At 45.1% G+C, this 26,725-nt stretch overlaps 1 protein-coding gene across 2 annotated transcripts; it reads right to left on the reverse strand.

Annotated features, from left to right (window-relative positions):
• Positions 1-3: 3 nt before the first annotated feature.
• LOC121861255 (insulin-like growth factor-binding protein complex acid labile subunit) lies at positions 4-20,955 on the reverse strand. 2 transcript variants are annotated; one of them, XM_042358910.1, is made up of 9 exons: positions 20,162-20,955; positions 13,093-13,355; positions 12,562-12,737; positions 9,064-9,194; positions 8,333-8,485; positions 7,742-7,922; positions 4,774-4,913; positions 4,329-4,513; positions 4-4,109 (listed from the first exon to the last, which is right to left on the reverse strand). In XM_042358910.1, the coding sequence occupies exons 2-9, from the start codon at positions 13,312-13,314 to the stop codon at positions 4,038-4,040; spliced, it is 1,260 nt and encodes a 419-aa protein (XP_042214844.1). In that variant the 5' UTR covers positions 13,315-13,355; positions 20,162-20,955; the 3' UTR covers positions 4-4,037. The 2 variants fall into 2 exon arrangements, with proteins under 2 accessions (XP_042214844.1, XP_042214839.1); XM_042358905.1 differs by lacking the exon at positions 20,162-20,955 and adding an exon at positions 14,395-14,569.
• Between the last annotated feature and the right edge of the window lie 5,770 nt (positions 20,956-26,725).

The following is a 26,725-nucleotide window of genomic DNA, read 5'->3' on the forward strand; positions in this document are numbered from 1 at the left end:
ACAAATCGTGCAAAATTTTTAATACATTAATACAGAAGACTTTCAGAAGATCAGCCAAAAGTCCAATTTTGTGAGTGTGAATCCAGCCACTGAGGCAGGGAGGCTGACACCAACACGAGCAGCGACTCACATAGCAACAGGCTTCCCAACCGCCCACCGGTAGTTGGGGGGTGGACAGCGGCGCTTTAATTATTGCAAATATATAAGGTGCCTTTCCTTAGGGTAGGATTGAGGAGCCTTAGTTGAGGGACCCCCCCAATTTGTTTTAATCAATAAGGTTGCTAAGTATTATGTTCTTCACTGTATTGCCATTTATTAAGACCAAGTAACTACAATATTTACGAGCAAAAGAAACCATGTGATAAAAACCACAAACAACAACAACAACAACTGTTACGGTACGAATAAAGTAATGTACTGTACATGGGTGTGAGGCAGACGACGTGTTCTACTGTACATGGGTGTGAGGCAGACGACGTGTTCTCATCAGGCTGACCTTCCACACGTGCTGAACTTCTTACCCGCAGGCGATTTTTTCCCTTGAGTTGCCTCTGAATACAGTGTCACTGAAGGGTTTCTTAAGAACTGTGGTCAGGACATTTTTCTGGCATTATGGAAGGTTGGTGTCGCTCTTATAACCTCACCTGTGTACGAGGCGACCTGTGCCCCTGTTATCGCGTCTACAGAAACTGTGCATCACTTGCATTACTCAGCTGTTGATTATGACCGCTATTGTGAAGTGAATAAGTTTGTCGAGTGTTTAACCCAAAAGTAGAAGTAAAGGGCAAATAAAATATCTGTTTGTTACATTATGTGGTAATATACTGTACTATACAGAGCCTAGATACACTAGGAAGTTGCTAAGTAATTCATAAGTAAAAAAGTCAGTTTATAATACAGATGACGTGGCTGGAGTATATGGTAATACAAAGCTCGTAACCCCTAACAAATCGTCATTGGACGTCACTGAACAGTAAGGTTAGTGACGTAGTGATGACTTCATTTACCAGAATGGTTAATAAGTCATGACGTCATTAGCAGCTATAACTTAAGGCTGTCTAAATATAGTTTGAGATAACGCGTCACATGATCCATCACTGTCTATATAAAACACGAAGTTCAAAGATGACACAATACTGTTATCTCACCACGTGTGTGGACGTGTGCGAGTGTTTGTGCTTGTGCGCGTGTGGGTGAGTGCGCGTGCTTGTGCGCTTGTGCGCGTGTGGGTGAGTGCGCGTGCTTGTGTGCGAGTGCACGCTCGTGTGTGCTTGTTTCGCACGCGCACTCGGTGTTTTTGTGTGTGCGCACGCACGCGTACGTAGTGGGTGTGTGCAACTGTGCACGCGTGCGTAGTGTGTGTGTAAAAAAAATACGTTCAGGGTGCAACTTTTGGCATAAAAATAATTAGTATCCCAACTGTGAACCCTTAGACTGACTAAAGTTCGGGTGTTTGGTCGTGGGTGTTGCTGTCTACTTATTATTGTAAATAACAGCGGACGATGTTAACAAGCAAAGACATGTTAGCGGGGGCGCAGATAAACACTGCATGGGGAGGATAAACACAGCATGGGGAGGATAAACACAGCATGGGGAGGATAAACACTGCATGGGGAGGATAAACACTGCATGGGGAGGATATACACTGCTTGGGGAGGATAAACACTGCATGGGGAGGATATACACTGCTTGGGGAGGATAAACACTGCATGGGGAGGATAAACACTCCATGGGATGGATAAACACTCCATGGGGAGGATAAACACTGCATGGGATGGATAAACACAGCATGGGATGGATAAACACTGCATGGGATGGATAAACACAGCATGGGATGGATAAACACTGCATGGGATGGATAAACACTGCATGGGATGGATAAACACTGCATGGGATGGATAAACACAGCATGGGGAGGATAAGCACCTTGTGGGAAGTGGTTAGGCATCTTAACACTAGGGTACACATCTACAAGTGGTGACCTCACCGTTCAACACCTGTCGTCTGAAACCCTAACTAAACCTATGACGTCACACTACACTGATAGGTAGGTTCATGTCAGATAGCAGTGTCCCTCCCCCCAGGTGTATGTGAACCAGCTGAAGTCTAGTTCATATTGTTACTGTAAGAAGTCACTTAGTAATAAAACTTAATATACTGTGATGTAAAAAATACATTAATCTAACTTATGCTAAAAATTATTTCTATGTACCTTTGACACGCAAGCACACGCACACACTCACAAGCACACTCACACTCAATCACACTCACACTCAATCACACTCATCACACTCATCACACTCACACTCACACACACACTTAACAAGGTATATTACGGTTAATATTTAATTAATCTACTTAACATGCAGGCCAGGTAGTTAAGGCGTCTTAAAACTAGTATTTGAGTAATAAATAACAAAACCAAAGGAAGAAATAGAACTGTACCAGATGTGTGTGTGTGCGTGTGTGTGTGTGTGTGTGTGTGTGTCTGTGTGTGTGTGCCCTACAGTACACTAACATGTAATCCAAAGATATGATCAGTGTTTTGGACCGTGTGTGTGTGTGTGTGTGTGTGTGTGTGTGTGTGTGTGTGAATGTGACAGTGTGAGTTTATGAGTGTAAGAGAAGGATGACGTTTACTGTGTGCCTATGGACGTAAAACTCTGTGCCATGATAACTGTAAGTCTTAACCGTGAGCCTTGAAGATGAATCAAAGAGTACGTGTGATGGGAACACCTACCACTCTTCACTACACTAATGGTATATGCTAGGAGACGTTCAAAGATGGCATCACACACACACACACAGACACAGGTCCTGGTATATATATATTATAACAAAAGAAAGCCAAGTTTACTCTAATATCAATTTTGTGTTTTTATTTTCATTTTTATCTTATATTATTTTGCAAATTTCATCTCCACCTTATCGATAAAGTAACGTTATAAGACCTTGAGTTATGTACCTACTACTACTAGGATCCTTCGTTGTCACCCTGGGCCCTGGTGTTGTCACCCTGGGCCCTGGTGTTGTTAGTCTGGGCCCTGGTGTTGTTAGTCTGGGCCCTGGTGTTGTTAGTCTGGGCCCTGGTGTTGTTAGTCTGGGCCCTGGTGTTGTCACCCTGGGCCCTGGTGTTGTTAGTCTGGGCCCTGGTGTTGTTACCCTGGGCCCTGGTGTTGTTAGTCTGGGCCCTGGTGTTGTCACCCTGGGCCCTGGTGTTGTTAGTCTGGGCCCTGGTGTTGTCACCCTGGGCCCTGGTGTTGTCACCCTGGGCCCTGGTGTTGTCAGTCTGGGCCTTAGGTAGTCAGTCTGGGCCTTAGGTAGTCAGTCTGGGCCTTGGTAGTCAGTCTGGGCCTTTAGGTTGTCAGTCTGGGCCTTAGGTTGTCAGTCTGGGCCTTAGGTTGTCAGTCTGTGCCATAGGTTGTCAGTCTGGGCCTTTGGTTGTCAGTCTGGGCATTAGGTTGTCAGTCTGGGCCTTAGGTTGTCAGTCTGGGCCTTAGGTTGTCAGTCTGTGCCATAGGTTGTCAGTCTCGGTCATAGGTAGTCAGTCTGGGCCATAGGTAATCAGCCTGGGCCATAGGTTGTCAGTCTGGTCATTATGTTGTCAGTTTTGGCCTTAGGTTGTTAGTCGGGGCCCAGGTTGTCAGGTCCCGAAGTTGTTACAAAACCAAGAAGATATTAGGTAAAACACTCTGTTGGCCAACTCTTTGGTAATAGTGACCTACGTTGCCAGGACTCTATAGAGCCCTGAACCTACATAATATGACCCTAGGGTGTAATTCTAGTTCCTAGGCCTTAGGATGCAGTACTCAAGGTTCCCTAGACCTAAGGGTACTTGTAACCCTACGTGAATCACGCGATGGAAGTTCTGTTAATCAACTAGTTTTCCTGCGGCTGCGTTACCGCCGTGTTGGCTTAGACAGCCAACACAGGGATGGGCCACTGTGATGTTCTGACACTGGTCTATGCAGCAGATGGTAGTGTAGCTGTTGTGTTAGCTCTGGCCCTTGGAGCAGTTGATGTGTTCCTGAAGACAACTACAGCATGAGTGACACGATGGTGAGGAAGACGGTCACCCCCGGCACTACCGGCGTGGATATCGCCACCGCCTGCCAAGAGAGACATTGTTCAGTATGTTAGTAAATTTGACCAGCGCACTTTATATTAAGATCACCATACGGTTCACCACACACACACACACACCCTGTGACAAATTGCACTGTACACTACCCTCTCTACCGCCTTTCCTCCCTTGTTTACCGCCTCCATCTCCTCTTTACCACCTCCCTCTCCCTTCCTCCGCCAATCAACACTAATACTGTACACACCTTGGGGTCAGCGGAATACTCAGGACAGCCGAGGACGTCAGGTTTCAGCTCGAGGATGTCTTCAGTGCGGCTGTTCTCGGTGATGCAGGTGTGCTGGGCGAAGGACTTGTACGTCTCCGTCCACGCAAACTCCTTCAGCCACGATCTTAACCACATGATCTCACACGTACACTTGAGCGGGTTGTCTGTCGGGTAGGAAGAGGAGGTGGTGAGAGGGAGGATGGTGAACGAAAAGGGAGTGATAAGAGGGTGGTGAGAGAATGAGAGGGTGATGGAGAGGTGTTAAGATAAAGAGGCGAGGGATGAGGGGAGAGAAGCGAGACGAAGGGTAGGGGAAGAGAGGTCGAGGGGTGGGGGAAGAGAGGCGAAGGGTAGGGGAAGAGAGGTCGAGGGGTGGGGGGAGAGAGACGAGAGATAGAGGAGAGAGGTTGGGAGCAAGACTCACTGGAGACGTCGATCATGGTGAGGGTGTCCAGTACGGGCTGCACGGTGTCCTCGGTCAGGTGCTGCAGGTCGTTGTGCGAGAGCTTCAGCCACTCCAGCGAGTGTAGCTCAAAGAAGGTCATAGGCAGGATGAACTTGATGCTTCACCCAGTCCAAGACACCAGGTGATGTGGGAGGAAAGTAGATATGAATTAACTTGCAAAATGGATTATAGGTGACTTAAGTTCTGAGATGATTCCTTAAAACTATGATGACAGTACAGTGTTAATGGGGCAGCAGCCGTGCCCAGACGTCGATGGAAGGGGAGAGCAGCTGTTGATGACGTAACGGTGTAAGGGGGAATGAATCACACTTTAAGGGAATGTTTAGGTAAGGTGATCAGGAGGCTGCTATGGGGTGGCCATCCAGGAAAATGGTCATATAGATTAATAGGTAGATAGAAAATTAGAGAGATAATATATATATATATATATATATATATATATATATATATATATATATATATATATATATATATATATATATATATATATATATATATATATATATATATATATATATATAAATAAATGTTTGGATAGCTTTCATAAAAAAAATAAAGAAAGCTGTCGTGAAATTTAATAAAGGTAAAACACTTTATCAGTCATTCAGTCGAACCAAAAAATAAGAGCCGAGTTACGATATAAACATGTGGGTTCCCGTAACTCGGCAGGCTGACGGTGAAGCCTCAACCTGCCACACTTGACGACTGATTCGTATGCACACACCCGCCGACCCACACACCTTTATGGACGGCCGGGAACACCACCAGAAAACACCTTCAACATTCTACCAATTTCTTGACGTAGGACTTGTATCTACTGACACAAAGATAACACCCCATACACTCCTTCTCTAATATCGTGTTAAGGTACGCGTGTTACCGCAGGTAGAGTCCCCTTCACAGGTGCGTTTACAAGGGCTCCTCATATAACATTACACAAATCATTATCTTTTCAAATATTTGTTTTAATATTGTTTTACTTTGATTCCATAGTATGTTTACCATTGCTACTTTCCTTCTGTTGAATGTAAATAAACACAGTACTGCCACACTGCACAAAACCTGACGAGCCCCTGTAAACGTACTAGTGAAAGGGACTGTACCTGGTGACGAGAAGCGACTGGACAAACACAGGGCAGATTCTTCAAGCGGTGTATGACCCTCGCACATGTCTGTTAGTAAACACCCGTTAAATTTTCCTTTACATTTGCTGTAGATTCCTGGTGTAATTCCTGTCTTGTCAAGCTTTATATATCATACTTTAAAACCTTATAATGCCTCGTCTATCATACTTTAAAACCCCATTACAGTATTACAATTTAGCACCCCATATATCCTACTTTAAAATCGATCTTTAAATCCCCGTAAATCGTAGTTTAAAAAGTCATATATCCTGCTTTAGATCCCTTTATATCCTCCCTAAAGACCTGATATAGCCTACCTTAAGAGACCAACATGATCAAAATGGTAAGAACGAGACGAGTTGGAGTATTGTTTACTGTAATTCCGCTTCTCAATGTTCCTCCAAAGGTCAATATAAACAGCAACAACTTAACGTATTTCGCAGCTTTATTAAAGAGATACGCTCACTAAAGCAACATTCAATAAGTATTTAATCTTACACTGAGGAAGGGAAGGGGCGAGAGAAATGTTGCATCAATAGTTTTGGCTCGAAACATTTTGTGGCAAAAACTAGAGCTTGTTGGTTGGGTCATCGTGTACATTAGTCAAGGTACCTGCCATCTGCTGCCTCCCTCCACCACATAAGGGTGTGGAGCCACAACCTGCACGGTGTAACTGGGTTATCTCCACACCTCGAGCAGGAAAGAATCCGCAGGGAAAAAGGAAAAAGTATCATTGAGAAGAAGTACATAGTTGCGAGCTAAGGATAAATGTGAGAGAACTTGTTATAGATGTTATTCCACACATCAGGTTAGTCCACATCTGGACTTAATCTTATCTACATCAGTGCTGCTTATCTCACATTCCTCTCATTTGAGATGCACTGGGCGACAAGGGCCAATTAACCGCACTTGCGTTATAAAAACAGAAAACAAGAAAACCCATTCCTTTTGATTTCTATCTTTAAAAACCCTCACCAGCACGAGCAACTAACAGTGCCTGGCGTTCCTCTTTGCTTCACAACGACACATAAAACGAAAGTCCCCTCAGCTTGTGTCAACAGAGGCGCTCCTGAAGGCACGACCATATGACCTGACTCCACCCTCCCCTCCCCCTCCCCTCCCATCTATCAGAAAATCCTCCGTGTGTTGAACTTGGGTAATCAACTTTCAATATATGACGCAAGTTTTCTTCATTCAATTTTCAGTAGAGTTTTTCAAAGTTTGGATGATTGGCTTTGGGTGATTCTGGAAAAGTTTGGGTTTGATATGTAAATGAACTATGCGAACTTGATGACAAAGTTGGTTGTGTTGCCCGGCCGCAGCCTCCAGAATTTTTTTTTTTTTTTTTTTTTTTTTTTTTTTGGTGGGTGAGATTTGAGTCACCACCACCACCACCCACCGCTTAACGTGTGTTCAGTAGTAGTAGATGGAGTAGAAATTATAGACAGACATTCTTTGTATTAGAAATGCTTCGTCAGTGGTTAAGAAGCTCGTTAGACAGTAATTAAGTGAGGTATTCAAGTAAAGCATTGTGCTCAGTTTGGTGTTGATCTGACCCACCAGGACGCGCACTAGTTAACACCTCCACGCTGAAACATCATCTTCGACAACTCGTGAATAAAATAAGTATTGGTGTATATATATATGACAAGCATATACCAACGTTCATAGCAGTCATTAAGGATTCATTACAAAATTAATATTCATGATTACTGGATGTATATTGACAGAGGCGGATACATAGATACACATATATATAAACACAATCATAAACAACATGGTAACTGTTTGTAGTCACTTACTTGTTCCGGTTTAACATGAGGAACTTGATACTATCACCGTACCCCTCGAAGGCGTCCTCAGGCAGGTCGACAATCCTGTTAGAGTCGAGGTCGAGCTGACGGAGGTTGTTGAGGGGGCGGAGGACGTGTGAAGGGATGTGGTCGAGGCGGTTGTGACCCAACTCCAACCACTCCAAGTTGTCTGCCTCCACAAGAGAGGTTGGAAGAAGAGGTGGTGAAGAAAACACAAAGTAAACACGGAGTTAAACATAGGAAGTACACGTGAAGAAAACATGGAAGGGCGTCACAGTAGTAGTAAACATGGAGGAGCACCATACATAGGGAGCAAACATCGAGGAAATTTACTTAAAGGTATTACGCTGTGTAAACATAAAGGTAGTAGACAGAATAAACATGTAGGATCTCTACATTATAGGAGTAAACACCGAATAAACATGGGAAAACGTTATATAGTGGAAGTAAACATGAAGGAACACTAAATAAGAGCAAAACACACGGAGGAAATCTGACGCTAAAGGAATAAACACAAGGTAAACACGGAAGGACGATAAATACTGGGGCAGGAGGGAAGACGTGCGATGTGTGACCCACCTTCTAGCCCGGCGAAGGCTTGCTGGCTGATGTTGGCGATGTCGTTGTGCTTGATGTTCAGGGAGTTAAGGTTGGAGAGTTCGCTGAAGACGTTCGCCTCCAGTGTCTGTATCTGGTTGTTCTCCAGCATGAGCATGTCCAGCATGTTGAGACCTGGTGACAAGAACTGATGCACTCAAGACAATCTTCTCATTGGACATACAACAAACTTTTTACAGCAATTCATTAAGCCTCTTTTTATCAATGGACACAAAAGACTCTTACAACAATACGAACTTTCTTCAGTGGACACAAAAGCCTCCTTTAGCAATGTATAGCCCTCTTCCCCAGTGGCTGCGACAACACACAACCAGCTAAGGTTAAACACCTTTTTTTTTTTTTGGATAGAATAACATTGCTACAACACAGCTCAAAGCATTTTTTTACGCAAAACCTTGAAGTTGTCCTCCACCCACACTCGCCCTTGAAGCTGTCCCCCCACCCACACTCGCCCTTGAAGCTGCCCCCTCCCACCCACACTCGCCCTTGAATTTGTCCCCCCACCCACACACGCCCTAGAAGCTGCTATCTACTCACACTCACCTATGAAGCTATTCCTCTAAGCTGCCCACCATGTTAATTACACTTGCTGCGTGTTTTTCACCCTCTCAGGTTTTCATTATCACACTCAACCTTACTCACCCTCGCAGCCACTCACCATGGTATCCCTTTTGATTCAACTTGACACTCACCTTTGAAGCTGCCAATCTTGATGACGGAGAGGCGGTTGTCACTGAGTGTCAGCACCTGTAGCTTCGTCAGCGCCTGCAGATTGGGCACGTTCTCCAGGTGGTTCTTTCCCAAGTTCAGTCGGAACAGTTTGCTGGAGTTTGATAGACAGACATATATTTAGATAAATAGATAGATTTACTTTACCTTATTTACCTAAAGGCCTAAAAGTATTTTCTTATATTCGTTCTGCAGAATAGCTTGACGAGCCTGTGCTTATGTCCCCTCGTGTTGGTGGTGCGTGACATCACAAACAAATGTCCCGAGTTCACATTTCACATCCCTTTCAGTGTTTTGAATATTTCAATGAGATCTATCCTATTATGCTTTGTCTGAAGAGGAGTTAATCCCAAGGTACTCATTCTACTTGGATAATCGAAATGACAAACTTCCGGAATCACCTTAGTCGCTCTGTGTTGCGCCATTCTAGGGATGTTAAACCTTTCTGGAGCTTAAGTTTCCATACCTGTATACATATAGTAATCCAGACTGAGATCTACTTACAGATTTTTACTGTTCAATTGAAGGAGCATTTTCCTATCTTTGTACTCCAAGGTACGCTTTAAAATTCCCAAATCTCGATTACCTTTCCTCACCGCTGCCCTCTCTTGTTGCGCCGCCATCAGTGAATGATCTACCTCAACGCCAAGATCTTTTTTAATTATTGACAGTATCCAGGAAAGTGTTATTGTAGCCTACGAGTAAGGTCTTGTATTTCGTAATTTTAAAGAGCATTGGCCAGTCTCGAGACCATTTGAACACCTTATGAAGATCTTTCTACATTGATGCAGAGTAGTATAATGGTGATTGGAGGGTGGTAGAGGGTGATTGTGGTAGGAGAAGAGAGTGGTGGCAACGAGACAATATGGTAGTGGTGGTGGTAGAAGGAGGTGGTGGTAGTAGGAGGTGGTGGTAGTAGGAGGTGGTGGTAGTAGGAGGTGGTGATAGTAGAGGCTGGTAGTAATAGTTCATATCGTTTAGTTTGGTGGCTGTGTAGGTGATGGTGGTGGTAGTGGGGGTGGTGGTAGAATTGTAGTAGTGGTGGTGGTGGTGTTGGTTGGGATGCTGGTGGTGATTGTGTTGGTGAGAAGCTATTGGTGGTAGTGGGGTGTGTGACGTAGTAATGGTGATGCTGGTGACGTTGTAATGGTGATGTTGTAATGGTGATGTTGGTGACGTTGTAATGGTGATGCTGGTGACATTGTAATGGTGATGTTGGTGACGTTGTAATGGTGATGTTGGTGACGTTGTAATGGTGAAGTTGGTGACGTTGTAATGGTGATGTTGGTGACGTTGCAATGGTGGTGATGGTGACGTTGTGATGTTAGAGACAGTACTAGTGGTTATAAGGAAATTAGTGATTCTGGTGAGGGTGATGGTGGTAGCGGAGGCGTGACACACTCTGGCCCGGGAAGAGCTGTGTCTGGCCACCTAACAATTTCTCACTTAGTACTTCCTGTCTCTCTCTCTCTCTCTCTCTCTCTCTCTCTCTCTCTCTCTCTCTCTCTCTCTCTCTCTCATTTCTACACACACAAAATATTTAAAATTTAGTCTTTGTTGTCTGTATTTATTGTCACATCACCAAGTCAGTCAGTGAGCGAGTGAGTCAGTCAGTTAATCAGTGAGTCAGTCATTTTACTAAATGTATGGTGTCCCTGGGAGAGTACAGTATAACCCTGAAGGTCAATAATGCCTTACAGCTGTCCCATACTCCACTTGGCGCTAGTACAGTTTACAGTAGGAGAGAGAGAGAGAGAGAGAGAGAGAGAGAGAGAGAGAGAGAGAGAGAGAGAGAGAGTTGGATGCAATAACCGTGCAGGAGAAGACGAATGAGGTGGATGAGCATAATGCGACGGATGAGGGTGGAAAGACGTGAGGAATTGGTTGAGGGTGGAAAGACGTGAGGAATTGGTTGAGGGTGGAAAGACGTGAAGAATTGGTTGAGGGTAGAAAGACGTGAGAGGGTAAAGAGTTTCATACACAATAAGTGAAAGGGATTGGGATGATCAAGGGAAGTGGTAGGAAAAAAAAAGATGATCATACGTGAAATGATGGTCAGGATAATTCGAGGAACTGATCACTGTCGATGAGGCGCATGGTTTTAGATTGAATTTTGTCGAATTGGTTGATGAATACGGACTGTGGTGTGTCACTCCCCACATGAGAACAGCATTTTAGGTGGAGATAGACTAACGACTTCTACCTCTCATTTGGTTTTTCAATTCAGCTGTGCCTAACACCCTCGAGGAGAAGCTTATCATTGCCACAGTCTTCTGGGAAAAATTTAATGGGGTGGTGCAAAAGTCTTTCACGAGTAACCTTCACCTCATAGTTTTCTAGGCATTGAAATTATGCTTTTTTCTAATAAATCCAAGTGGTTTCATTTTACATAACTGAGGTGATTGTGTTGAAAAGGCAGAGAAATAAGAGGATACTACATTATTGCTTCCCGGATTATTTGTACTACTCCGTTTTTTAATGACAACCTTATGGCAAATTTCTCTATCTATATATATATATATATATATATATATATATATATATATATATATATATATATATATATATATATATATATATATATATATATATATATATATATATATATATATATATATATATAAAGAGAGAGAGAGATGTGCCTTTAGGTTGTTTCATTGTTGTTCCTCATATGCCAAGATTAGCATTGGCATTATTCTGGTGGGTGTGTCTTGTAAGTAAGAAAAATGCTGCAACTGTAGGAAAAATCAATGTATTCACAGACTGCTTCAACCATCTGTTAAATGCCAAGAAACATTAACATATTACTTAAAAAATTATTATGATGGATTTGTTTAGTAAATGGGAAAAAGGCTGATTGTTAACTGAAAATATCGTAAGGCGGACGTGACGATAAACTGCTTCACTGTCTGTGCTAATACAATATTAACATTACTTTTGGGTTAGGTAAGGATACAAATTTTGGTGGGTAGGCTAGCAGAAAAAATCCTTAGTCGTAATGCGGCCCATGATTGAGGAAAGGTTGCCCATGACTAATAGAAAGCATAAACCTTGAACGTTTTTCCAAGTAGTTAAATATTGCAAGAGGTTACGGATTCAAATTTGGAAAGTGGTGCAGAACAGATACAGATGTATTTTTTATTTATTTTTGGATAGTGACGAACCTGTGGAAGTCACAAACTATGGAAACAGAAACAGTGGCAGCTAAATAATCCCGGAGAACAGGTGACCCCCTAACAAACCGCGAACTTCCTTCTTCCGAACACTTCACTACTGGAGGTGGTGGCAGCTACATAAACAAGTTATTCCAGTGCTTTACCCATATTATTAAATCAAAAGAAAACGAAGTCAGTACCACGGGTAACTATAAGAGTTACCCGTAAAGCTGACTGCGTTTTTTTAATATTCTTATATCATAGAAAATAGAGTTTGACTTAAGCGTAACTACTGCAGATTCTTACTCTCCAGTGCCCGAGAAGGCGTTTTCCTCTATGTGCTGCATCTGGTTGTCGTAAAGTGAGAGCCGTTCCAACGCCCGTAACCCTGAAAATGCTGCCTGACCCAGAATCTTGATCATGTTGTAGTTGAGGTTCAAGAATGAAAGATTCTGAAGGTGCTCCAACGCTGCCGTCGGGACCTGCACCAGGAAACGTTTATAGTAAGAATATATTTAACGCTTACAGTAACATTACATACGGACAGCAAATATTTTACATTATAATTACAAATTCAAAGATAAGTACTGTAGTTAGGTATTGCATTAAAATAACAATTGCCTAAGGTAGTTGAAATAATAGCAAATGGTGTAATGTATAAAACTATAACTCAAACAACAAATGTAGAATGACTGAAAACAGGTATTGTAGTGTATGTAAACAAAGGCTATGACAATAACAGGTGAAAGAGGAATGTAAACGCAATATGTAATTTATACAAACAAAAGCTTTGGCAGGTAATAACAGTTTGTAAATCTGAGGTCAGTAAGCAAGTACCGTGTGTAAATTATTGTAGGAGAGGTCCAGGGTCTCGAGGGTCTGTGCCAGCGTCCTGAGCGAGGACTCCTCCACCACGGTGATGTTGGTCCTGCTCATGGTGAGGTGCTGCACGTCCAGCCCCAGGAAGGTGTAGTCGTGCACCCTCGGGAAGTTTAAGTTCCTGAACATAAGTCTGTAGATAACGAAGGAGTTCTCCTTGAGCACACTCAGGCTGTGCATGATCTGTGACTCGTCCGAGGTCTCGCACGCTATACTGGGACCTGCGGGTGATGGCGGGGAGATATGTTTATTATCTCGTCTTGCTCTGTCTGTCTCTCCTCCTTGTCCCTTCCCACTCTCTCATTTTACTACTATTTTCTCCCTCCTCTATGCCCAAATCCATCTAACTGTTCCTTCCTATGCCCTCATCTACCTCCTCCTGTTCCTCTTCTATTCCCCATTTTATCTCACCTTCCTCCCTCACCGTCCCTACCACTCAGCTGACCCTCATCCTACCCCTCGCTTTCCCCAACTCCCCCAGGACCAGTACCCCAGCTGACGGTAATGTTGTCTGTCTCGTTACACCCCCGTCTTTCCTGTCAGTAACCCCGGGTACAGAGGTTGACACGCCGACCCTGACATCCCAGCAGTGATCTGTCTGTCTGTCTGTCTATCGTCTGTCTGTCGTCTGTCTGTCTGTCGTCTGTCTGTCGTCTGTCTGTCTTACTTCGTTATATCTCTGTAATAAACACATCAGTTACACGCGGACAGAAACACCAGAATTCATAGTCGTTCACCACCTGTATATTTTTGACATACCTTTGATGACTAGAGACGGTCCTGACGTAACCATTAAGAGGTGATGTGTTTGGAAACTTGAAGAAGCAACTCAAAGCATTAAGACGCAACTCTAAGCATTAAGAAGCAGCATCTACAAGTTTCCAAACGTTATTTTAACTTCATCTACAACCTTCCAGATAAAATGTTTAGTGCATTTACAAGACGTATGTACAATCTTTTGAAACCCGTTTTAAAAGTAAAGATTGACGTTCGATGACTAAAGCAGATTTTTCATAGTGAGGGCCAAAAATATTTCGTAAAATAACGTGTTGATGTGATATTATTCATCCATGTTAACTATTGACATAAAATAAAATCCAATTATACAGCATAACTTTTTCTGAGCCTCTGGGATGGCCAAAAGGTTACCAGGGGCTCAAACCCTATATGAGATTTCACACTCCTGTACGTACAACTATCAGGCTCTTTAACATGCAAACATCTACTAGTCGTACTTGAGGAACACTGTGGGGGACATACCTCTGGACTTCTCCTTGCAGGTACAGGGGAAGATCTTGTTAGGTGGGAGACAGGAGACCCCAGCGGCTGTCTTAGCCTCCCCCAGCAGCACCGTCACCGCCGCCATCACTACCACCGTCCTCATCATCCCGCACACTTGCATCACTTCTTCAGTGTGTACGTCCCCCCTCCTCCTCCTCCTCCTCCTCCCCCTCCTCCTCCTCCTCTTTCTCCTTCCTCTGTCGTCTCTCCCTGCTTCTCCCTCACGCACGTCTTCCTTCTTCGCCGTGGCGCCTCCTCTTCCTGCTGCTGCTGTTGCTGCTGCTTACACACACACACGTCTCTCCCCTCCCTTCTTCTCCCCCCTCCCTCACTTCCCCCTCTTCTTCACACACCTCCTCCGTCAGAAGCTATTGATGCTCCTTCTCCCTCCTTAGTTATATCCTTCAGTTATCTTGGATCTCTCTGTCCCTCTCTCTCTCTCTCTCTCCAACACCTCTGATAGATTCTCTCTATTTCGACCTTCCCACTCTCGATCTCTTCCCTCAGTGAACCACTCTCACCTCTCTCTCTCTCTCTCTCTCTCTCTCTCTCTCTCTCTCCTACAGATCCTCTTACAGATCCTCTTACAGGAGGAAATAGTTCTTGTTGAGAGGAAGAGTGAAGTTCGTGAGCCCTTCAACAGAACCTGACGATGGTCTATACGGAAGTCCTCAGCCCCTGTAAGAGAGACAAACACGCACCTGAGAATGACTGTCGGAGTGTGAAGCTGTTGTGAAGTCTCTGCAAGATTTTAATTAAGTTTTTGTGATTATTTTCTCTGTTCCTGAAGGTCAAATTGTTTCTGCAATAATCTATCTGTTCTTGAGAGTTAACTTGCTCTTGTGAGAATACGTCATGTGTCTCTGTAGAGGAGGGAAGGAGGTAATGAGGCTTAAAGGAACTAGATATAGAAGGTCGACTCTTGTTTGGTTGAAGTCAGGGCGGTGATACTTGTCATTTTGTTAATATCTCGTTCCCTGTCTTAATCCCAGTCCACAAGAAAAAGAATATAAGAAAAATGAATGTTTGTGTCATCAACCTGGGAATGAGACGCAGCCATAAACTTATTTCTGTTGTAATTACACGGTTTTGCACAACATGAAACCCATCGTCGCTTGTTTACCGCAATGCATTCTGGGGAACTTTCGGTGTCAACTCGGCCATTGTTGTTTATATCCAGCTTGAATTAAAATAGATGCATGACGTTGCTGCAGTTATTTTCCGCTAAAATGCTAAAAGTTAACTGGTATCTGCCGAACTGTTTCAGCAACAAAGCGAGCGCCTTTAAATTTCCATCAGCTGCCAACCGATGAAAAGAGAAGAAAACTTAAGAAACGTTAGATCAGAAATGAAACCATTGGTACCAAAACTAAATGGACCAGCAGTTGCAGCTTCCTTGCTGTCCATTGTTCAGTTCAATAAATTAGAATTTTTTAACGAAAGGACAAAATACTATGGTTTATATATACAAATATTTGATTCTTCGACTTTTTGCCTCCTGAACCTTAGTAAATCCCTGCAAACACGAGTGTATAGCAAGAGAGCTGCCTCTGCATCACTAGGTAGTAGGCAGCTACCAAACAGGGAGGTACTACCACCTGAGAAGATATTGGAAGCATAATGTATTGTCTAATGGTAGACCCTGCTGCCATAAGGCATCACGAAAATTGTGACCAAGTCCCAGGTTGCTCATCTGACTTTCTGCCTCATTTACACACAATTGCAGGGTTTCAATTGTTTCTCTTACTATTGACAACACAAAATGCAATAAATCGTTTCTTTTTCGTTTGTGTATTTATTTATGATTATTATTATTAGTATTTATATTTTTTGGTTAAATTTGTTATATTTTTTTATTAATCCCCGTAAAAAAAATAATTTGTTTAAAGTGTGACCCCATTATTACTAGAATAACACAAGGCAGAGATAAAGTGATGGACAACATAGATGATTGTTCAGTGTCTGAAACCAACATCAGTCAATGGACTCAACCAAATAATTATATATATATATATATATATATATATATATATATATATATATATATATATATATATATATATATATATATATATATATATATATATCACTGGTTCCCAGGTAGGGTCGTCCTCTGCACTGATGGTTCTGTTGACCCCGCTACAGGTAGGGCCGGGGCTGGTGTCTACATCTCCCGTCCTCATGCCCTGAGCCTATCAAACTGTCTCTCAGAGTTTCTGACGGGGCATCCTCCACTCAGGCTGAACTAATAGCCCTCCTTGCTGCCCTTCTCGCTGAGGAAGAAGCAGATGGTTTCTGCCCCTTGCTTGTCTGCTGCGATTCCAAGTCTGCTCTCGACGGGATCGCATTTGGATCAGGGGAAAATAAGGACCTCATCCTCCGAATACGAAGGTTAACATCCACACTTCAGGATGCAGGCCGTCCTGTGACATTCCTATGGATACCTAGTCATGTCGGTATCTTGGGGAATGAGGCAGCAGATGGCCTTGCCAAGACTGGCTGCAACAAGGCCACACCTGACTACGTTGTTCCTCGAACACTCTTACAGATTAGGACCCAAATTCGCCGCAAACAGAGAGAAGCTCGGGAAGCAGCCATCCCCCTGGACTCCCCGCCCACCTGGTACGATGTCCTCCGTAAACTTCCTGACCTCTCGTACGTCTACGGGAAAGGGTCGCGGAAAGGGGACGTGATTGCTGCCCGTACCATCATTGGGTATGACTTTGCTTGGGAGATTGGTATCCCCGCATCCCCTGAGCAACGATCTTGTGCATTATGCAGAAGACCCGACAGCAGCACCCTTATTCACTACCTCCTAAGATGTCCCCACACACAACGCTTCCGTGACGCCTGCTGGACCACCACTCCACGACCCCCTGACGGAGACACGATGATCCTCCCCATACTGGCCAGATATTTTGTAAATAATATTGATTATGTGTTAAAGGAATATCCTTCCTTCCTTAGGCTTTAGTAAGCCCCTTTATAATATTTATACTGTATATACTTGTCACACTTGCCAGATGCTTCTGGTGTCATTGTACAGGGGTACCTAGTGACAGCACTAGGATCCCGCTTCCTCTATCAAGGAATAAACAATTGAAATTGAAGTATATATATATATATATATATATATATATATATATATATATATATATATATATATATATATATATATATATATATATATATATATATATATATATATATATATATATATAGTATATATATATATATATATATATATATATATATATATATATATATAAATTTTTTTTGTCCCTCCTGTTCAGACTAATTACTGGTTCCAGCATCAAGATTTTTCGATAGAATACCCGTCACCTGGTTCCTCCAATTCAAGTAATACTTATTCAGAATATTCCAACTGTACACGCCTACCTCCCAATTGCCAACAAAATCAAAATGTTTCTTCAGTTTTCAACATAATGTTTCATAACAATCTGTCAATATTTTGTTTCACGTAAATTAAAATATTTACCTTAAAAATATACCTTTTATTTCTTCAGCTCCAATTGAACGCCAGTAATTTGTGTTCATTTTCTTTGCAGACATTTCTGTCATATCCACCAATTACTTGAATATTTCTGTCGTCATTCTAAAGAAACCAAAAAATATGTCTGGGTGGTTCAGTATACTGGTCCGGAAACAAATATTTAAAAGCACCAAAATCTGGCCTTTTGGTGTTGACTGTATGTGCTTTGATTGGAGTAGTTTGTGACTGCACCCTGAGACCCTGGTGTCACATTTGTCATCACTCGTTACTAAAGTATCATATGCCCGAACTGTTTATTTTTGTTTACTGTTCTTTTATATCATTATATGCAAAAATTAGGGATCTTTTTGGAGAAACCATTTGTTCTACTTGAGTATGAAACATATAAACAAATACACAGATAACAGTAAAAACAAAATAAAAGTCAATTGCCACTTATCTCCTACCTAAGAATCGTCTTGAAATTCTGTTTTGTTTTTTCCGCAATGGTCAGTGAGGTTTGTTTCCTGACGCTTCCTGTTTAACTGTGTAAATATAACTTATACAGTAATATGAAAGGCGTACTAATGCCTGAAAACATTGTAAAGTTAAATATACAAAGTCTTTTTACAGTGGTAATTCTTATAGAGTGACCGGCGCCCTAAGTAAGGCCCCGCCCCGCCTTAATTAAATTCGTTCACTAAACATCACCCATGAAACGAATTGCCTCCCATCATAATGTTCCCTAACTAATCAATATTTAGTGAACTTATTTATTTAAAGTATAGTCTCTCAGTGTAATTCTGAAGCTGTCAGTAGGTGGCGCTGGACGACGGTGTCAGGGTAGAGAAACTACATCCTGTGTTTATTTACGTTTTATATAGCACCGAGACACCATCTTTTATATCAGGTGCTTCAATAGGAACAAACACACACACACACACACACACACACATTATTTAGTCTCACATGAAATAAATGAACACTGGAGGTATAAATATGTAATGTACTTCTTGTCAAAAACGACTTAATTTCTCAAGAAGCCGTAGTATAACGTTAGGTTCGGTGTAGAAACATAATATGGTGCTCTCCACATAACCACTAACAGACTCTCTTCATCAACATATTCTCCCTGCTATTCACCTAAGTAATTCCTAATATGTCACCACACTCATTAGTACATTTATCATTGACCACAACAGTATATCAACCACCCGCTTTAATAGTTGTTGTTCTCGGGTCAACATAAGGTCAGTGTATCTCATGTTAATACTCAACACACGATAAAATTTACTTTCCTATGTTTATAAGACTTCAAACACCATATTACACCTGAAGAAAATGGTGTAATTAGATTCGATACCATCTGCTAATTTCTTTATTTTTTCTTAATTTTTCTCTTCTTTTTCAATTCCTAAATCATACAGCGGTCCCAAAGGTCGCCTATAATTTTGAATAAAACGACAGTAAGATTCGCAAGCACAAAAATTGACTTTGTTTGTTATGATGAGTATTTACCCTGAAATTATAGGTAACAGGAACAAACACACACACACACACACACACACACACACAAGTTAACCAAATTATTCTTATCTGTCCGGATTTACAAATATTTCTACGTTAAAATTATCATCACTAAAACATTATCAATATACGACCCGTGACTCGCAATACAAATAAACTGGGTGTGAATTCTCAAGGCTTTTTTTTTTCAGTAACTTGTACGATAAATCCCGTCTAGGTTAGCGTTGGGTTAGGTTTGAGTTAGCAGTCTTAACACACTGTATATCGGTAAAGAAAACCTCAAAGATTTTTCTAAGAATTTACATGTGACACCTCCATTAAAATACTTCATAACAGGATAATTTTTCACCTTATTCCCTCTCCCTATATTACGTCTCGTGCCACATATCCACAGCCTACCTTACTGATAACATTCTACACGGGTCCCTTCAGTTAAACAACAAACTCAACACAGTTACATGTTACTCCAGCTATCAACACACCGACCTTACACCTAGGTCGATTTAAAAGTTGTTAACGGGAAATTCTTACATTGAGTAATATAGTGAAGATTTATTGTTACTAAATCCAGACCTGCTCTAATGATCACTACTTTCATATAATTATGAGGTACAACCTACAGTGACATGGAGCACAGCGGCGTTAACAACTCTTAAATTGCTCAATATACTCACGGCTCTCTGGGGTCGACTTGTTTTCATAACAAACTTGTAAAAAGAAACTCACAATAAACTTGTTTGTCGTAACGTAGTTGGTGGAGCCGATGGCGATCTGAGTGACCTCGTAATTCACAGTCCTTTGATTACAGCTATTTATTTTTGCTATACGTTCATCATCACAACTCACAGACGATCCACTTAAGAATGGGCACTCGATCAATTTGACGACACTTGAGTAAGTTAACTAATTCGTGAGACCACCACCACCCACAACTCACAACACAGCTACACTACCACCCACAACTCACAACACAGCTACACCACCACCCACGACTCACAACACAGCTACACCACCACCCACGACTCAACACAGCAGCGCCAGTGTCACCAGAGTAGGACTCTGGAGCCAGTGTGAGGGGTGGCAGTATCGTGTCGTGAGGGCTGTCTGTGGCGGGCGCCTGGACAATCTGGGTCTGAGGGCAGAGGAAGCAAAGTCCCAAACTCAGTAACTAGCGGCGTCTGTAGCCATGTTTAGTTTACTTAGATCCCGAAGGTGAGGTTGTCCAGGGCTGGTCCTCCCTCGGGGGTTGTCAGCGGGTTGTGGAGAGCTGTAGGGTGACCATGGGGTGTTATAGATGGGTATAATAAGCGGTTCATGATGTTCACGGATGGAGGTTATTAAACGGTATGTCCCTTACGCTCCAGTGAATCACACGGCTTACTTTGTTCCATAAAGGTTCGTTCGTGGCCGCTACTGTAGGGGTAAACTGAGGTGCAAGCTGGCCTCACAGGTGGCCAGGTGGACGGCTTTGTGTTCCCACAGGTGAGATGGAACTCGAAGGGGTCAGAACCATAGATGAGGAGGAGTGAGGAGGCGGAGCGAAGGCACTCCACTAACCAAAACGTGTGTATGTGTGTGTGTGGCACTGCCTGGTGGGGCAGGACGATGAAACGAATCATCATGTGCTTCGTTAAAGCGAGGATCGCCCGGCCATCACGTTCCTCACCTCCCCCTCTCACCCACTTTAAATTTATTTCTCTCCTTTTGTCGCCTATTCATCAACAGTGCCGCGCCTCCCCCACACCTTGTTGTAACGTAATTGTTTCCCCGAGACAGCGCAGACACCAGGACGAACACACATACTGACAAGATAATTATTGCTCCTCCCGTGGATATCAATGTTTAGAGACAGTGATGGCGGGTCACTGGCCAAAATCTGGGCAAATAATGACGTCATCATGGCTACCCCTCTGCCCCTATCAATAAACTACTGGCCAGCCCTCACAAAGTGCCACTCAATGTGGCACTCTGACTGTCACTCAAAATGTGCCACTCAAACCATAGCACACAGAATTGGGCACTCAGATCGTCGCATTTACACCGCGCCACCTATTTCATAGCACTCACACTAATGGTCAGAATAAAAAACTCAAACTGTCATTCAGATGGTGGCACCTTGAGTGTCGTATATTGCCAGTTAACATCACTATATGAGTGGCAGTTCCGCTGTGTAGACGCGTCCCGCCATCACTACCTCCACGGGAGGCGACGAGACCACACTAAACCTAACCTTACCTAAAGTGTAGTTGTGTCCAGAACCTCTGGAAGAGTCTCTGATCACCTCTCATACAGCTGTTGTCCGTATAGGTGACTGGACTCCAAGTATCCTCCACGAAATCCGAAGAATTTGTACAGTGAACTAAGGATGGTTAATGATGCTTTCATCTGTTTTAATTGTTCATTACAATTTGTATAAATACCAAATATTTCATGATTTTTAGTCGACAATACATAGGTAATATCCGTCTAGATAGTTATGGGTGAGAAAAAACAATCTTTGGAGATGCTTTTATGATTTCAAATGAAAGTTTGATGTATTATCTTTCAATCAAATTTCCAATATTAAGATATAATGTCATCTACAATTTGTAATATATCATGAACATATACTACAGTAGACCACTTTTGCATCACGAGCCTTTTTTTCTGGTTTGAGTCTTCATGTCTGGTGTTCCTCCTGGTGGACCATAACTTGGGGTCTGGAGGATGGGCAGTACTTCTGAATCTTTTTGGCTTTTATTTTTCACTTGTGTTTGAGGCATGTGAAGCTCACTGGTGTGGCGTGCTAACAGCTCGCCAGGAGGTGTACCTTATGACTGGGAATAGCTGTGGTCTACCTCCAGGGAAATTTTCTCGTCATATGGTAACTGTTTACACGATGCTTTAGCCACCTGGAGGAAAGGTCTAGTTAACCTACTTAAGACTCGCAGGTCGAGACGTGTAGCCCGTTGTCCAGAACTTGAAGGTGGTTGAACACATGTTTCACCACACTATCAACCTTATATCCTGGAGAGTTTTCACTGAATGGTTGATTTTTCAGGAAATCTAGTGCATAGTTGGACCTCCACGTAAAGCCAATTCAAAGATAACAACAGAATACCCATAGTATTCTAACCATACCCAATTATGTTGAGGTGGCCTTACTCCCCTCTTAACTACTCGACGAGAGTATCGTTTGTCTGAATGTTACTGTGACCAGCCAACATTAGTGAGGTAAGAGCTGAGTGGACCACCCGGGATGTGATGACCGCTCCCTCACCTTACCATGACGACAGGTTGTTGTCATGGAGTAACTAACCTAAAGGCTGACCACCGTAGACCGATGGTAGCAGACGTTCGCACACCAGACAAACAACACCCAGTAGACCTAGCCGTGTCATAGCGCCATCCTGCCTCTCTTGTTAACTAGGTCCTGTAATAGACTCGGGGAGGGGAGGGGTTAAGCTTCATTGTTTTAACACATGTACCCGACAACACGCGGTCACGCCCCAGGTATACCAGCAGACAAAAGGTGTTGCTAATATGGAGTTTCACAGAGTTCGGGCGTACAACATTTCTGGGAAGATCTCTTTACCTCATTACTATCACTTCCCTTAACAATATACCGTTACCATCATCACTCCCATACTGGTGTACTCGTACGATGGAAGTAAATGTTGACACAAAGGTGACGGAGAATTGGAGTAACTAACAAGGTGCTCACAAACTCCCCTTGTAGTAAGAACAGAGCGTGTTTATCCATCAACAAAACAGAGGAGGTCTTTATAACATGGCGTGTACAATACCATGGATGGATGCAGATAAATGAATTTCCATGAGACAGAAGTGTAAAAATAATTTAAACTAACTTTACTGATACAAATAATTGTCTGCCTTACTAAGTGTACTGAAGGTGTATTAGGAAGATTACCTCTGTTGACGTCACACCACACACCATAAAAGGGAAGGTGTTTCCATATGGTTACCTTTATAGGCACATACTGGTGTACCGGGGAGGGACACACCAAGACACACATACTGGTGTGCCGGGAGGAGGAACACACCCGGCAGGACCCCACATACTGGTGTACCGGGAGGAGAACACATGACAGGACTAACATACTGGTGTACCGGGAGGAACACACCAGACAGGACCCCACATACTGGTGTGTACCGGGAGGAGAACACACCGGACAGGACCCCACATACTGGTGTGCCGGGAGGGGACACCAAGACACACAGTGTACCGGGAGGAGGAACACACCAAGACACACAAACTGTGGTGTACCGGGAGACACACCAGACACACAAACTGGTGTACCGGGAGGAGGAACACCTGGACAGGACCCCAACATACTGGTGTGTGCCGGGAGGAGGAACACACCGGACAGGACCCCCACATACTGGTGTGCCGGGAGGACGGAACACACCGGACAGGACCCCAACATGCTGGTGTATCCGGGAGGACACACAGACACACAAACTGGTGTACCGGGAGGGGGACACCAAGACACACAAACTGGTGTACCGGGAGGAGGGAACACACCGGACAGGACCCCATACTGGTGTACCGGGAGGAAGGAACACACCTGACAGGACCCCATACTGGTGTACCGGGAGAGAACACACCTGACAGGACTATGCTGGTGTACCGGGAGGACGGAACACACCGGACAGGACCCCAACATAATGGTGTGCCGGGGAGAACACACCAGACAGGACCCCCACATACTGGTGTGCCGGGAGGAGGGAACACACCGAGACCCACATACTGGTGTACCGTGAGGAGAACACACCGGACAGGAGCCCCACATGCAGGTGTGCCGGGAGGAGAACACACCGGACAGGGCCCACATACCTGGTGTACCGGGAGAGGGAACACACCGGACAGGGCCCCACATGGGTGTACCGGGAGGAGGGAACACGCCGGACAGGACCCCATACTGGTGTGCCGAAGGAGGGAACACCCAGACAGGACCCCCACATACTGGTGTGCCGGGAGGAGAACACACACCGGACAGGAGCCCCACATGCAGGGTGTACCGGGAGGAGGACACACCTGACAGGACCCCCACATACTGGTGTGCCGGGAGGAGGAACACACCTGACAGGACCCCAACATACTGGTGTACCGAAAGGAGAGACACACCGGACAGGACCCCACATGCATGGTGTACCGGGAGGAGGAACACACCGAGACCCACATACTGGTGTGCCGGGAGGAGAGAACACACCGAACAGGACCCTCACATACTGGTGTACCGGGAGGGAACACACCGACAGGACCACCATGCTGGTGTGCCGGGGAGGAGAACACACCGGACAGGACCCCAACATGCTGGTGTACCGGGAAAACACCGGACAGGACCCCCACATACTGGCGTACCGGGAAGGCGGCAAAACCCACATACTGGTGGCACCGGAGAACACACCGAGCAAGACCCACTGGTGCAACGGACCGACCCCACATACTGGTGTGCCGGCTACCGCACAGACACATACTGGTGTACCGGGAAACACACCGAGCCACATACTGGTATTGCCGGGAAACACACCACAGGAACCCCACATGACTGGTGTGCCGGGAGAACGCACACCGCAGAGCCCCCATCCGTGGTGCCGGAGGATTCACACCTGGCAGACCCACATACTGGTGTGCCAGGAAACACACCTGAGAACCCCACATCTGAAACCACCAAACCCACATACTGGTATGCAGAGCACACCAGGCAAAGCCCTTCAACCTCATTGTTTCACCACCCACACATCCCTCTTGGCCGCCCCACTCTCCCGTGCCCTCTCCCTCTCCCTCCCTGCATCTCTCTCTCTCTCTCTCTCTCTCTCTCTCTCTCTCTCTCTCTCTCTCTCTCTCCCTCCCTCCGTCCTTCTCTCCTCCCCACTCCTCTCCTCTCTCCCTCCCTTGCGTCCTCTCCCTCCTCCTCTCACTCTCCCCTCCCTCGTCCCTCTCACTCACTCACTCACTCCTCTCCCCCCCCTCCGTGCTCCCTCCTCTCCTCTCCTCTCCTCCCACTCCTGCGTACTTCTCTCTCTCTCTCTCTCTCTCTCCTCTGCGTCCTCTCCTCTCTCTCTCTCCTCCAACCTCCCTACGTCCCTCTCCTCTCTCCAACCCTGCGTCCCTCTCCTCACTCCCTCTCTGCATCCCTCTCCTCATTCTCTCTCCCATCCCTCTCCTCCCTCGCTCTCTCCCCCCCTCCCTCATCCCTCTCCCTCCCCTCCCCACCCACTCTCTCTCCCCCTCCCCTGCGTCCCTTCTCCCCTCCTCTCTCCTCCCCCTCCCCTGTCTCTCTCTCTCTCTCTCTCCCCTGTCCCTCTCCCTCTCTCACCCTCCCTACGTCCCTCCCCTCACTCACTCCTCCCTCTCACCCCTCCTGCGTCCCTCTCACCTCCTCCCTCCTCCTCCCTCCCTGCGTCCCTCTCTCCTCTCCCTTCCCTGCACCTCCCTCTCCTCCTCTCCTCTCCCCACTCACTCCTCTCTCTCCCTCCCTCCATCCCTCTCCTCACTCTCTCTCCCCTGCGTCCTCTCCTCCCTCTCTCCCCTCCCGTCCCTCCTACTCCTCTCTCCCTCCCTCCTCTCACCTCCCTGCGTCCCTCTCCTCTCCCTCCCCTCTCCCTCACTCTCTTACTCCCTACGTCCCTCCTCTCTCCCTCACCGTCCCTCTCTCTCCCTCTCTCTCCTCTCTCCCTGTCCCTCCCCTCCCTCCCTCACCTCCTCCCCTCCCCCTCTCTCTCACTCTCCCCTCCCCTCCCCTCCTCTCCCTCCCTGCGTCCCCTCTCCCTCCTCTCCCTCCTGCGTCTCTCCTCCCTCTCTCCCCCCCTCCTGCGTCCCTCACTCACCTCTCTCTCCCCTCCTCGTCCCTCTCCTCTCTCCTCCCTCTCTCCTCCTGCATCCTCTCCCTCTCTCCTCTTCCCTCCCTCCCTCGTCCTCTCCTCCCTCTCCCTCCCTGCGTCCCTCTCCTCTCTCTCCCCTCCCTGCGTCCCTCTCCTCCTCTCCCTCCCTACGTCCCCTCTCCCTCCTCTCCCTCCCTACGTCCCTCTCTCCCTCTCCCTCCCTGTCCCTCTCTCCTCTCCCTCCCTACATCCCTCTCCCTCCCTCTCCCTCCCCTGCATCCCTCTCTCCCTCCCTACTCCCTCTCCTCTCCCTCCCTGCATCCCTCTCCCCTCCCTCCCTGCGTCCCCTCCCTCCACCTCTCCCCTCCCTCGTCCCACTCACCTCTCTCTCCCATTCCCTGCGTCCCTCTCACTCTCTCTCCCTCCTGCACGTCCCTCTCACTCTCTCCTCTCTCTCTCCCC

Source organism: Homarus americanus, unplaced genomic scaffold, assembly GCF_018991925.1.
Source record: "Homarus americanus isolate GMGI-L3 unplaced genomic scaffold, GMGI_Hamer_2.0 scaffold40248, whole genome shotgun sequence".
NCBI classification, from domain to species: Eukaryota; Metazoa; Arthropoda; class Malacostraca; order Decapoda; family Nephropidae; genus Homarus; species Homarus americanus.